At 42.3% G+C, this 13,374-nt stretch overlaps 1 protein-coding gene across 3 annotated transcripts in view; it reads left to right on the top strand.

The window, feature by feature from the left end:
- The window catches only part of tafa4b (TAFA chemokine like family member 4b), a 40,002-nt gene that overhangs the window by 2,254 nt on the left and 24,374 nt on the right, over window positions 1-13,374 (top strand). For all 3 annotated transcript variants that reach the window (XM_064305151.1, XM_064305150.1, XM_064305148.1), the window contains exons 2-3: window positions 9,684-9,799; window positions 11,256-11,371. In XM_064305151.1, the coding sequence (XP_064161221.1) occupies window positions 11,257-11,371 (115 nt within the window). In that variant the 5' untranslated portion in view covers window positions 9,684-9,799; window position 11,256. The remainder of the gene's footprint in view (window positions 1-9,683; window positions 9,800-11,255; window positions 11,372-13,374) is intronic.

The following is a 13,374-nucleotide window of genomic DNA, read 5'->3' as shown; positions in this document are numbered from 1 at the left end:
CAAACAGGTCGACAAATCCCCCCTCTGCACTCTACATTAGCAGATTCACTTCCCGACTCCATGATTGATATATCGAGATTAGAAGGTTAAATCCCACTGAATGGGAACACTGCAAATCTAGCGCCGTAATGGAAGCGCTCTTGACGGCAATTGTTTCCACTGCTCCCGACACTCCTTCCTGCATCATAGTACAGTTCTGCTGTGTGGAATAATACCGCTGTAAAACAACTTCACCCATGGAGCTATCCTGACAAATTCGACGGGGACAAATGCAAAAAGGCGTCCCCTTCTCTTCCTTTCTCTGTATCACGGCCTGAAGAATACAAAGCCGACGAAGGCACATCACTCTCCCGATAGGAATCCTCCCCAATTCCGCTCTGCTTTGTAAAAGGTTGACTGTGTGACTTCATCAGTTTGGTCTCATGATACACAGGGGTTAAACTGAGGAGGGAATATTAAGAGTTTTCCGTGGTATTTCTGTGCTTGTCCCATGCTTTCAGATACCTAGTGAACGAACATGATATTTTGGTTTGTATGGGTATCAATGTCAGTTGCCTAATGGTGGAAAAATGAAGCTTGCAAATTAGAGGTAACCGGAAAAGCTAGAATATAAAAAATAAAAAAAAATTTCACCACTGTGTAGTAGTTCACAACAGATTAATTCCCTTCTTACTCCAAGTGCAGAATACATTTTAATTTTTTAAGACTCACAGTAACACTTAATTGAGTCTGACTGCTTTGAATTCAGGCAGCCATGACCAGCTCAATTCATGCAGGCTTTTTAATTGCACTTAACAAGATTTGCTTTGATTGATGCATTGTGAAAAAATTGACACCTTTCTTGTTATAGGGAGTTATTTGTGCACAAACATTTACCCAGCCAACAAGGGACATTTCAGCTGTCCTTTCATTTGATAGTTTCTCAGCGACAATTTAAATTATGCACCGAAAAACAAAACCAATTTTCCATGTTAATTTGGTATGATGTAAGGTTTGCTTGGAATGCATTACATCTGCCTTTGTTGAGCCACCTTTTACAGATGATCGCATCACCTCCGTAAATTACTTGGCTGTGGCGCAGTGGAGTAAAAGACCTTGATACCGGCCAAATAACGAAAGTGCAAATGTCAGCCAGCCTCTTTTTTATGCGTTTGTCTCAGAAAAATGAAAGGACATATCAAATAGCATATTTCACTTTTATGACAGTCTGAGCCCGTTTTTTGACATTTCGCAACGAAAGGAAGTGCCTGATCTAATTGAGCTTTGACAGATTTTGGAGAGTTCATAAGGGATAAGTTCCCTGGACTGCATCCTTTATTTAGTGTTTTCATAATACATTTAGCGTTTTCATAATACAATGAATTGTCACTTCTATTAATTTGTATAAAAAATCTAATTGGGCAGGTATTCTATTGCATATCTTGTGCCTTGTTTGATGAGTGGTGCCTTTTTCATGTTATAGCAGCTGGTACATGCGCTGGAGTATGCGCTTCCCATTCTGTGTATCAAGAACCTAAAAATCTTTTTTTGATATTGGAATGGTGTGATGTCACACCACGGGGGACTGTGGTAACTCTGACCTTCCCTTCATTGAGGTGATGGGTTCATCAGGGCCGTGAGCAAATCCACAGGTTCATGACTATCCAGGGTCACGGGTGATGTGGGAGTCTGGGAGGAAAAAGGAGGGATGCCCCCAGTGTCCTCCATGCTAGGGGCTAGGGGTGAGGGCCTGGGGGTGCAAGATATGAGAATTCTTCTGGGAGGTGGGGGTTGGAGGTTTGGGGGGGGGGGGGGGGGGGGGGTTGAGCGAACAGATCTGAGTATCCTTCTTGGAAGGTATCACTGAGAGGGTCAGATGGTTCTATGGTTCTCTTGGGAAGGTGGGAATGCGTGTGTGTGTGTGTGTTTGTGTGTGTGATGGGGGGCTGGGGGGGCTTGGCAGTAAACAGGTTAGAGGACTATCCTGGGGGATGGAGGGATATGATGTCAGGCTCTGGAGACTCAGAGATAAATTAATTCACTTATTGACAGCTCTGACACGTCTCACTGACTTTGTAAAATGAACAATTGATCAGTGTATTGCCGGCCGCCTCTTTGCACGCCTGGCACGTTTGGTCATTAATATAATTACAGGGCAGCCGGCTGCAGCACGATCATTAGCATCAGAGAGGCCTGAAATAACCAACATGTTAACTCTGTCTGCTGGCTTTTTGGCCGCGATTGGGGCCCACCTCATAAGACGATTTGCATCGATTGTCCTGATCCATAAACAAACAGCATTTAACAAGGCTGCGGAGTCGATGGGCCCACTGCATTCATCAGTGCCACAGAACGCGAATTAACCAAACTTCACAAACCCAGCTCAAATGGAAAATCAAACAGAGCCCTTTGTCGCAGGTTGTTTATCTTCAATTAATCATAATTTGGATAGGAATGACACAGAGCACAATTAATTTGCATTATCCTGGGGTGATTTACATTTCATATTTCTCTTTTGTCTCTCAGCAGTTTAATTGACTGGAGGGGGAGGGGGGAGGGCAGGATATTTTGACGTGGCTGAGGCCAATTGAACGATCGGCTCACCGTGTAACATTCCACAAGCCTTTTCTTTGTGCAGCGCTAGCTGTTACACTGTGGTAGGGTTTATTCTCCTCTCTTCACACCATTATATGCTGCCATCATGTCCTCTTTCACCATGCAGGCACACAGAATTCCACTGTCTGAATCACCCATCGCATCGAGAGATGGGTGAAGAGTAATGCCTCCTCAGACAGATAGGTCTACAAACGACAAAACGCACACATTTCCCATCAACCTAGGTTATAATATTTATTGATATGCACTTCACCTAGCTGTGAGAGCAATACTGTATAATGGAAAAATAAAAGTACCGCATTTTAATATTATTTGATATTTTTATATTTTATTCACTATTGATCATGGAGCTTGTCTCAGGCACCCCATTCAAAGGAATCAAACAGATGCTAGGAATTTGGTGCTGATGGTTTTATTTACAAGAAGTTTATGCCTGTTAGTGATCTCCTCCTGTTCTGAGAGATTATGAATTTTAATTCTTTTTTTTTTTGTTGAAAGGCATGAATTTATTGAAGATCTGGGCTTGAAACCAGCCTGTGACTGCTATGAAAAAGTTGTGCAAGTCGCTCTGGATAAGAGTGTCTGCTAAATGCCGGTGATGTAACTCTGTGTTTTTGCATTCGGGCCCAATTATTGTTCATCCACACCTCTGTCTAAGTTTTTGCAAATGTTGCTTGCCAGACATCAAGATACCCGGGGTAAACTATGTTCTGGAGGAAATGTGTATGCGTCTGTCATCTGAAACCAGCTCATCCACACAAGGCATTTAATAAAATGTGTATCAAAGGGTCACGATATACTAAGTAACTGACTTGCATTAAAATGCCTGATAAAAAATGGAAATTTATTTACAAAGGAAATGCAAAACGTTTTGGAATTTATGAATATAAATACAATTTTGCTGCCACAAATAGTCTAAAACCTTGAGGTTGAGGTACAAAAATAAAAGCTGCAGTTACTGAATCATGCCACTAGGGGTCATAGTCATTTTCCATCACTGACCTGTCTTAAATAGGAAAGTTTTATTTTCCTTGCATCCCTAACTTCCCTACAGTCTAAACCCATTCCCACTATGGTTGATTAATGACCCATGTAAAAGTTACAGTAGCAAACGCTGTGAAAAGCGAATGATTACTGAAATTGTGTAGTTCCCATGCCAAAAGGGGTGCCTGGAACTTGTGAGGACACGCACACAAATCACACAAAGGGTTATTACTACGTCTGCCTCATATCCTCCGGACGGAAATAAAGAGGGGAGTGTTTACCCCTCCACCGAGTTATTGGATTTTACAGTAGCCTACGCTGTAAGACTTCTCCCTGCCTGGTGCTCCGCAATCTCAGCACAATCACTTTGGTTTCTCAGCCCAAATCAAACCCAACTTTGGGGAAAAAAGCAAGGTTTGGCCATGAGTGTTAAGTTTTTGTTATTTTTAGATGAGGGCCTTTGCCCGCATATTCTAATCGCTTACCAACACGAAAGACATCCCACCGAATTAACTGTCAGTGTGGAATTGAATTTTGCTCCTCTTTTCCAGTAGATACTCCATATTTGCCCCCCGCCCTCAAGTTAAACCGAGATATCTTCAAGATCCTATTTAAATCAAGACCGTGCCCTGCGGCCCCACCCGAACAGAAATCTCTGGTTTGTGAAGATAGCCGGTGATCGTTTTATTGAGAAGCGAGTTGACATTTACAGTTAAGTGGCCCTGGTTGTGTCTCTCTGGTATAGCCTATATATATTTTTTTATTTATTTCTTCCTTTTCCCCAAAAGCTCATACAAAAGCTAAAAAGTGATAAAACATTATATTTCTTGGTGAGAATCAAACGGACACGTCTGAACCTGATTCGCTGTTTCGGCAGCAGAAGATTGCTTTATTTCATGTGAACATTAAAGGCTCAACGGGATCCGTAAAAATACATCCGATTGCGGTTGGAGGCCGAAAAAAAATCAGGAAGGTTATTATCAGTAAAATCTACGGGGAAAATATGGTTTGGACCAGCCAAAGCAATGGGATATGATTGAAATATTCATCAGCAAATATAAACAGTGGAGAGGCCCGGCCTGCCATAAATTACCCGAGTCCAGAAGTGCAGCAGCGACTCTGGCTGTTCCTGTAGAGACGGAATAAAGCAGCAAGTTGCAGTAGCCCCGGTGAAAACCAAGATGAATGTTGCATCTCCTATCCTTAAACGGAATTTATATTGGACCCATTTTGGTCCATTCTAGCAAATAGGCTATAGAACACTTATAAAAGTCCACGTTCGGTTCATGGTCATAGCATTCCTTTAAATGTAGGCCTATTACTTGCCGCATAAATAGCCGAGCTTTGCGCTTTTCCCCCAGCTCGCTTCCCTCTCTGCTTGCACAGCACCAATCTTTTGAAATCGTATCCTCATGCGTGCTACTCATTTCCTTTCATCGGTGCTTCGCTTTCTGACGGGGATCAAACCAGCAGGAATGAGGTGGTTCGAATCCCGTGTTCTCCTAGAGGCTAGCAGTTTGTTGAATAGATAATTGTTATTGATCAGATATTTGTGGTCTTGGCGTTATTTACAGCAGCTACATTTTGGCAGGGCTAGTGGCGCCATTCCATTCCCAGTGTTCAGATACCTGCAACAAAATACAGTTGAGAACTACAGTAGAATGATTTTATGGAGCCCATTCCATACCCAAACATCAGTCATACATATTTCTTTTGCTGAACTTCACTAGTTTCTTGTCACAAATATAGAATTATGACCAGCTGTTTGTAGTGGCAGTGCATAATGCATTGCCAGGTGTTTGGTGTATTAAGTTGCTATAGTTTTCTCAGTTCACGCCTGCATCTAGTTCCTCCCAGTGACACTCAAGGTGCCTACTGGTGAAAAGTTGTCTTCAATGAGAGATGCTCCTCTCCTTGGGGTGCTAGTTGTCATGTAGTGCTGTGTGGTCTGTTCATTGGAGAATATTATTGGAGAGGTGCACGTGATACAGCAGCAGTGCTCCATGTGCAGCAGTGAGTGACACTGGAATAACTCAAGATGCACAACTCCTAATTCCTTATTCCTAAATTTGAAAAAGATAAGAATGCAAAATAATGCTCCCTAATATAGGGTCTCTTCTACATATCTTTTTGGACATTTTAAGAAAATAACAATAGGGACTTGGACTGCATTTCTTAATCTTTCAGACATTCTGTTATTACAGTATGCCTCATCATGGTGGGTAAACCTTTTTTTGATTTCTTTGTTGAGCCAGCTCTCTTTGTGATGTAACCAAGCTCTCATAAAGGATACTTTTGAGAACACTGGGAGATTACAGCCTTTTGATTCATGGCACACGAGTTTATTTTTTGGTGTCGCTGCACTGCATGTCAATGAGCTGTCTGTGTCACTCGGAGTGCACTGCTGCGATTAAGGTTAAGGCAGGTGCAAATCAATCCAATTCTCACATCCTTGCCGATGTGGCGCTGGGCCTGCTCCAGGTAATGATGTAGTCTGAAGTCCACAGCTTTGTGCACATGATGAGACACTTCACTTTAATATACTGGCAAATACAGTAGTGGATCATCTTCCTACACGGTCTTGCCCCTGACACTTTCTTATTACAGCCGTCTATTTGAAAGCGTTGAAGAAATTAAAATGCATTCTGGTGAAGGGGCAGCGACATTAAGAATATGAAAATGATATCGAGTGCCATAGGCGGAGGTTGATTTCTGTGTCTGGGACGGCAGTGTAAACAGGAAGCTGTGCTCGCCTGCGGAATGCTGCGTTTCTTTGGCTGTGGCTGTTGTGTGAGCCGCTGAACATAATCCTCCACTGTGAGCCATAATGAACGTGTCCGCGAACAAAGCTGATAAAAATGCACATCATGGATATGTGTTTAAAGGGAATGCTAAATGCATTCTGTGCTACGGCGTGGGAATCGGTAATCAAGGCAGCTCAGGAAAGGGTCCACGTCGAAGGCTCCTCTCTCTCCCGCGCTCATTTACTCACTCACTCACTCACACAAACATGGCCACATGTGCAAACAAACAATGCCAGACAACACATGCATGGACACATGCGCACGCACTCACACACTTGAGTCTGCATGCTGTTATGCATGCACATACGCATGGGTCCACGATGCCAAATGTGAAAACAGTCACACATGAGCACACGCATGTAAAGATGGTAACACACATGCGGTCACACATACACACACAGTGACATATGTACTGATGGTAACACAGGCACATTTGCGCACACACACACACACACACACACGCACATACGCGCACACACGCCCCGGAAAATACCAGAACTGCCGCTTTCTCTTGTCAGCCGTGGTGACTGATCTTTCCATCTCTCATTCCTTTTCTCATTCTCTCTCTTATTCCCTCTCCCCCCTCTGTCTCCCCCTCTCTGGCTTTGTAAAATGCCAGTCTGACCTGCACTATCACTTCACTGTCTCTGCACTGCCTGAACTGATTATTCACTTGCCCACACAGACAAGTGACCTTGCTGTAGGATTGAAAGTTGTATTTACAAACGCTACATCAGTCAGCAGAACCAATTTTGTTTAGTATAGTGCTCCTTCACGCCATTGTGCTGTTGAGAATGGGAATATAAAGAAGTTTTTTGTGGGAGTTTCATTGTAGATGCCTGAACGACAGGAACATACCCATGCGTCAATGGCTTATACTGCTCATATCTTTTCATCATAAATATATCCGATATTAAGATTGCAACAGTTCACAAATATGTGAGCAAGTACGCAAATTAACACCATTTCTGTGTTAAAAATATTCAGCAGTGAAATATTTTTAAAGTCATATCTTCAAAACAGTTCACATACTTAGTGTATTGCAGTATATTTCATTTTCATAAGGGTAAGTATGACCAGCGATGAGCACAACACAATGTGCTGAAATGAAAGAATTCTGGAGGATAAGTTGGAAAAAGAAACTTATAATGGCTAACTGCATAATTTAATTCAGTATAATACATTTTCGTACAGCTGGTGTTCATCTGACATGGGTTTTATTAAGACATACTATGATCTGTGTGAGTACATTGGATGGGTTATAACCCTGTAGCGTAGAGTTTGAGGTGGGATTGCACCTGACCATTCAACAAGGTTGTTGGTCCCCCCAATCAGCAACAGGACACATTAAAACAATAAAAACATGGAGTAAAGGAAGAGATGTGAAGAGGGAGGGATGTCTGACTTGAGGGAGAGGAGGTGCAGGGCCATGGATACCCATAAGAGAAATGGGTGTAGTGGGTCGCTTTGGATAAAAGCATCTGCTAAATAAATGTAATGTGGGTTAAGGTAATTGCATAAGGGACTGCATAATTTCTCTTCTGAATCTGTTTAAGTAGATTTTATTCTAATATACTTTATTCAGTAGAATAAAGTTTTCATATGATAGAGATGCTTTAACATGATAAGAAAGAGCTATGAACCATACAATAGATAAGGGAAGTTTGTAAATTTAAATATACCTTTCATATCTATTTTTGAAAATTCATCTACAAATTAATTACATTTTAATTTCTTTATGGCAAAATCCTAATTAGTTTAGCTGCATATATGCAATAGATCTTAAGGTTTATTGAAAATAAAATCTTTAAAATCCTCCTTGTAAGAACTAATTTTTCAGCAGGCAAAATATGTTCCCGTAATAACGTATGTACTGTTGGGATTGACATTTTTTCCTGATGCTCTAAATTTCCACTAGGGGGCAGTGGGGTTACATGGTTTGCATATTTCATGGAGGCGTTACACCGAATAGTGTAGAATACATCTGTCTTTCAATTTGGGAATGCACATAACGTGAGTGTATATCGCTGTGGATCACAGACACATAGATGTTTGGTGCAGGGAAAGTGAACAGTGACCAATGCCTAATCCGTTTCCTTTCCTTCTAAAGATTATGATATGGACCTGAATATTAGGCCTAATTGCATCATTTTGGTATGAATTTAATGTATTTCAAAACAAACTTCACAAGACGTGAAAAACAAATTAGACAGAATGCGTAATCTCCAAAGCCATTGAAACAGTAATGAGTAATCCCCATACTGTAGTGTATAATTTTGTGGTAAAATGGGAATATGAAAGGTACAATCCACTGTGTAGTACCCAAAAGTGCATGTTTATAATACCAGTACTACTCCTAGTTAATAATAATAATAATAATAATAATAATAATACATTTTTTCCATGTATATACTATTTGTTGTAGGGAAGAAGCTGTAAATGAAATCCATGTGAAGCTGTGTGTACAGAACTGAGCTCTGGCTCTAGTTTTCTGGTGCTGCTGGGTATTTACTGATAGGCAGCCTGAAAGCCCTCGGTCAGCTGGATTTGTTAGGAAAGTAAATCCACAACTGATTTTCAGCCGTCTGCCCACTGGCTTGACCACAGAGAAATGTTTACCTCTGACAATTACTCTCAATGAGACCCTCTGGAACCTGTGTGTGTGTGTGTGTGTGTGTACCTGCCTGGTTACGCGTGTCTGTGTGTTAGTGTAAGTGTGCGAATGCTTGTGTGAGCTGTTTACTGCTTGTGTGTACGTTTATGAGCATATTTTTGTGAACCTTTCTGTGCATGCGTGTGTTTGTGTGTGTGTGTGTGTGTGTGTGCGTGCGCGTGTGTTTGTGTGTGTGTATTTCCGCGTGTGTTTGTGTGTGTGTGTGTGTGTGTGTGTGTGCGTGTGTGTGCGTGTGCATGCACCTGTGTTTGTTCTATGGCTATGAACATATGTGTGCCATTGTTTGCTTGTGTGTGTGCACACATGCCTGAGCGTTTTGAGCGCTTTGGATCTTTCAGCAGGAGGTCTTATTCATGTAGGTTTTGATGCGGGGGGGAGATCACGTTGCGCCTGGGGGTAGGTGAACGAGCCGTAAACAGTAAATCTAATGACCACTGTGACAACAGCATCCTATTGTATCACTTCACTTCCTAACTCTGCCTCCTGTTACTAGGGAGGTCACTGCGGACCCCTGGAGGAATACACACTGTGAAACACATTTAAAAGGGAAGGACGAGGCGATCGGCAGCAGGGTCGGTCCTCAGGTTTAATGGCTGTTTCTGAACATGTCCTCATTTTGTCCTCAGTGGCCTGGACCGTGAGTTGGGACACCCCAACAGCGATGGTCATTTCGCTCTGCAGACGGAGCGCCTGTCCAGAGGTGGAGTGAACGCAGAGAGACGAGCACGCAGGGACGAGAAAGGTAAAGATCACCTGACGGGCGAAGCTTTGCACCCGTTCTTCTGTGCATCTCTTTAGCACGCTTTCTCTTTCTGAGTCTATGGAAGCAGTAGTTTAGAATCGAGTCACACAAAGTTGTTCCTTTTTTTCCTGATTCCTGTATTTTAGAAAAAATCTGTTTATTTATCATTACTTATCCAGGAAATAAAAATATGCAATCTCTAAAATAAAATTTCAGAATGAAATATTTAGGTTGTGTTTGGAGAGAAGAGACATGAAGGCTTTATTTTGAGAAATGAAGAAACTGAGAGAATGAGGTTTCTCTTTTTATCTCACCAGGACTGCATAAAATGCGCATTCAAAAGCAAACAATGGCTTTACTGGTATAACAGACACAAGATATTTACATGCCAGTGCAAGCAATGGAAGCAATGCACTTAATAATGAGGAGGAAGAGAAAAAAATGTGAAAATTGCTGTAGCAACAATACATAGTAGAAAAACAATTGAATACTAATATCAATAATAATAAAATAACTAATTTTATGTATGGTACCCCAATTGCATACTCACTGTCCCTCAGCCTGTACACTGTACATGTACACTGGTATTATAATGGACAGATGGTGTCACACTCCAGGTAGAGTGGAAATTTCTTTTTCTCATTCATTCATTTGAGGTAAGGGAGGGATAATTGAAATATATCAATGTGATAGTTTATTAGTTTCATACTTCTCTATCTCTTTTCTCACTGTTTCTCAGTGGCCACACAGCCTTCGTTCCTTTGTCTCCTGTGCCTGTCCTTCTGCGCGTTTATGCTGGTTTTGGGCAACTAAAATTGACTGCCTGCCAGATCTTGTGGAAGAAAGAGCTGTGGATATTAAACTGGAGCTGTAGCTGGTGTGAGTGTGTGGCACATGTCTCATCTGTGCGTGTGATCAGAAGAGTCTTCCACGAGGCACAAGGCAACCCCTGCCGCTGGTCCCCGGCTGGCTGGACGTGATGTATTTAGTGCTGGCCGCTGAGCTTCATTTGGGATTAGCTCTTTTGCAGCTCTTGGCTCAAGTTGCTATTCCAGAAGTTATTTTGTTTTTTTAAAAACTCATCCTTTTCTCTTTAATCTTCTGTTTCCTTGATTCGCTGCCTTGAGCTAAATTGGTTTTCAGTGAATCACAATGACAGATCCTCGTGCTGTCGCGTCCCCTAACTGTGTGATAATACAGTTTGTCAGGAAAATAGCCATTTCTTATGGCTGTTAATGAAATGACTTGGTATACAACGAAGTACACTATTTGGTGCTATTTCTCTTTCGCTTCAGCTTTCACTGTCTCTGCAGGGGGGTTTTAGAGTGGTTATCTCTTTCCCTCTCTTTCCATCTATCTATCGCTTTGTCTTTCTTAGTTTGTTGTTGTTTGTGTGTTCTCTGTCAGATTGTAGGTAGATTGGTGAGCTCTCTCTCTCTCTCTCTCTCTCTCTCAGGATGAAACAGTGGGAGAAATCTGTTTGGCCACTGGCAGGCATCCTCCTGGTATGTCTGATGATGCTGTGCTGCCAACCGGTGTCCGCTGGCAACCGTAACCTCCGGGGACAGACAGGTGAGCCCTGTTCAAGCCATCAGAACACCCATGCGGCTCATTAGGGTCTCCCGCTCAGCCTTTCTCCGACCACTCCTCGCCTGCATCCCACTCCCCCCTGAGTTCTGTCACCTGTCCAAAGGCTGCGTTGCTGCTGTTTCTGGCAGCAGTACATTCACACTGGGCTCCAAGGATAATGTTCTTTGTCTTTTCTGTTATTCAAAGTGCGCAGAAATGCCACTGCATAAAAAAGCTTATAGTAGTATGTGATGATGAGATCAATGCAGAGCATGCATTTTTGATTGGCTGTTGCAGACCCTTGTGACAGATCATTATGAGCAGGGTATTATGTTTCCCTTGGTAATTACCTTAGAGGATATTGCAACTTAAGCACCTGCTGGTCTTTAAAAACCTGTACTACCACAGTGCTGGATCAAGTAACTCTGCTAGGGGTGAATGATGTTCGGAGTCCTGTGGACACTCATTTGAAATGGTCTTTGGGAACAACTAGAGCTGTAACTACATGATTGTGGGTTTGAATGTCATGTCATATGAAACACTCACCTTTTGTAGCCCTGTCTGAGATGTCTCACACGAACCTCCAGTTCATGTAGCTGTATGTATCATTTTCATTTTCATAAGGATGTTCTGGGTACATTGCCCTGCATAAGGGTGCTTACAAAGGAAGTATTAATAACAGTCATAGAAGAGTGAAGGCTCACAGAAAGGCTTGGAAATAAAAGAGGCTTATTGGTTTGCTTGCAGATTTCAGAATTTTTCACCATATAGTGGACTACATTTCATGGATATAGTGATTTTAAACTACAATACCACTGCTGGCATTACAGGCAGCTCTTCAAACTTCTCCCTTGCTTGTGCACAGTAACAAGGACTACTGTGAAAGGACACTAAAGGGCTTCGGTAATAAGGATATCAATATGCATGACTTTAAGTGATGGAGTAATAAGCTGCACAGCCCCCTCCCCCAGCCTCCCAATCCACAGTCACCTCTGCGTGAAGAAGAAGGGAGAAAAAAAAACAACGCGGGTCTTGCTGGAGTAAAGTCCAGAGCTTCCCACTAATTGACACCCACGAGCTAACTAATTCTGATTTGCATAATTCATGACGTTCCCTTCCCCGGTGGCAACAAAGTGACCGGCGCCACATAAATAATTTAGGATGCCAAGAGGTCAGAATTTGGCTCTTTTGCTGAATCATTCATAATATGTAAAATCTTTCCTCATATCAATGTTTTTCTTCTAATTATTTTAGTTTGTTTTGCTCTGGTGCGAGGTGACCTTTACCGGCACAGAGAGACTTCAAGAAGCTGTTTTGGGAGACTGATTGTGTTTCTTTCAACTCACTGGAGATGACTTCATCTAGACACGGCAATTTACAGGAATGATGCTAATTGCAGTCTCAGTATATTCTTCTTGCCAGTACGCTTTCTTACCAAATGAAATGTAAGATGTTGTGAGTACACGAATGATTGTTTTAAATGTAAAGTTTTAATTTAATTTTTCTGTAACTGGAACCATCTTTGTTTGCTTACAGAGAGTAGAGGACTTGTGGTAACAAACTACAGTAAAAGTACATTCATTTTGGGGCTGTTGGTTGGCTCACTCACTTATGGCTGTGCTGCATGAGCCCCCCCGAGCTCGGATCTAATCCGTTGTCCATGCCAGTGCCAACTGTGGGTAGTTGTGTCCCCCAGGGTACGGGAGAGTTCAGTTCATTAGGGGTCCATGTTTCCTGACTATAGCGACCCACAATGGTCGTTAGGCTGCCCATGGGCTGCATGCCAATGCTGCATATGAAAGGTATTCCTCCGACCCCACTCTATACAAGCTTAGCTGTAGCCTGTAGTGTGAAAAAGAATCCGCTGGTGATACCACATGTCTTGGAGGAGAAGCGCAGAAGTCTTAACTGTTTGCCCATGAATGTAGCTGGGGTTGTGCTTGGGGATTATTGGACATTCCCAATTACAGTGGGAATTGGATATGTACAGCACGTTGGGTGCAAAA

The sequence above is a fragment of the Anguilla rostrata genome, chromosome 13, assembly GCF_018555375.3.
Source record: "Anguilla rostrata isolate EN2019 chromosome 13, ASM1855537v3, whole genome shotgun sequence".
NCBI classification, from domain to species: domain Eukaryota; kingdom Metazoa; phylum Chordata; class Actinopteri; order Anguilliformes; family Anguillidae; genus Anguilla; species Anguilla rostrata.
Note: the sequence above shows the minus strand (reverse complement) of the source record. Positions and strands in the feature narration are given on the sequence as shown.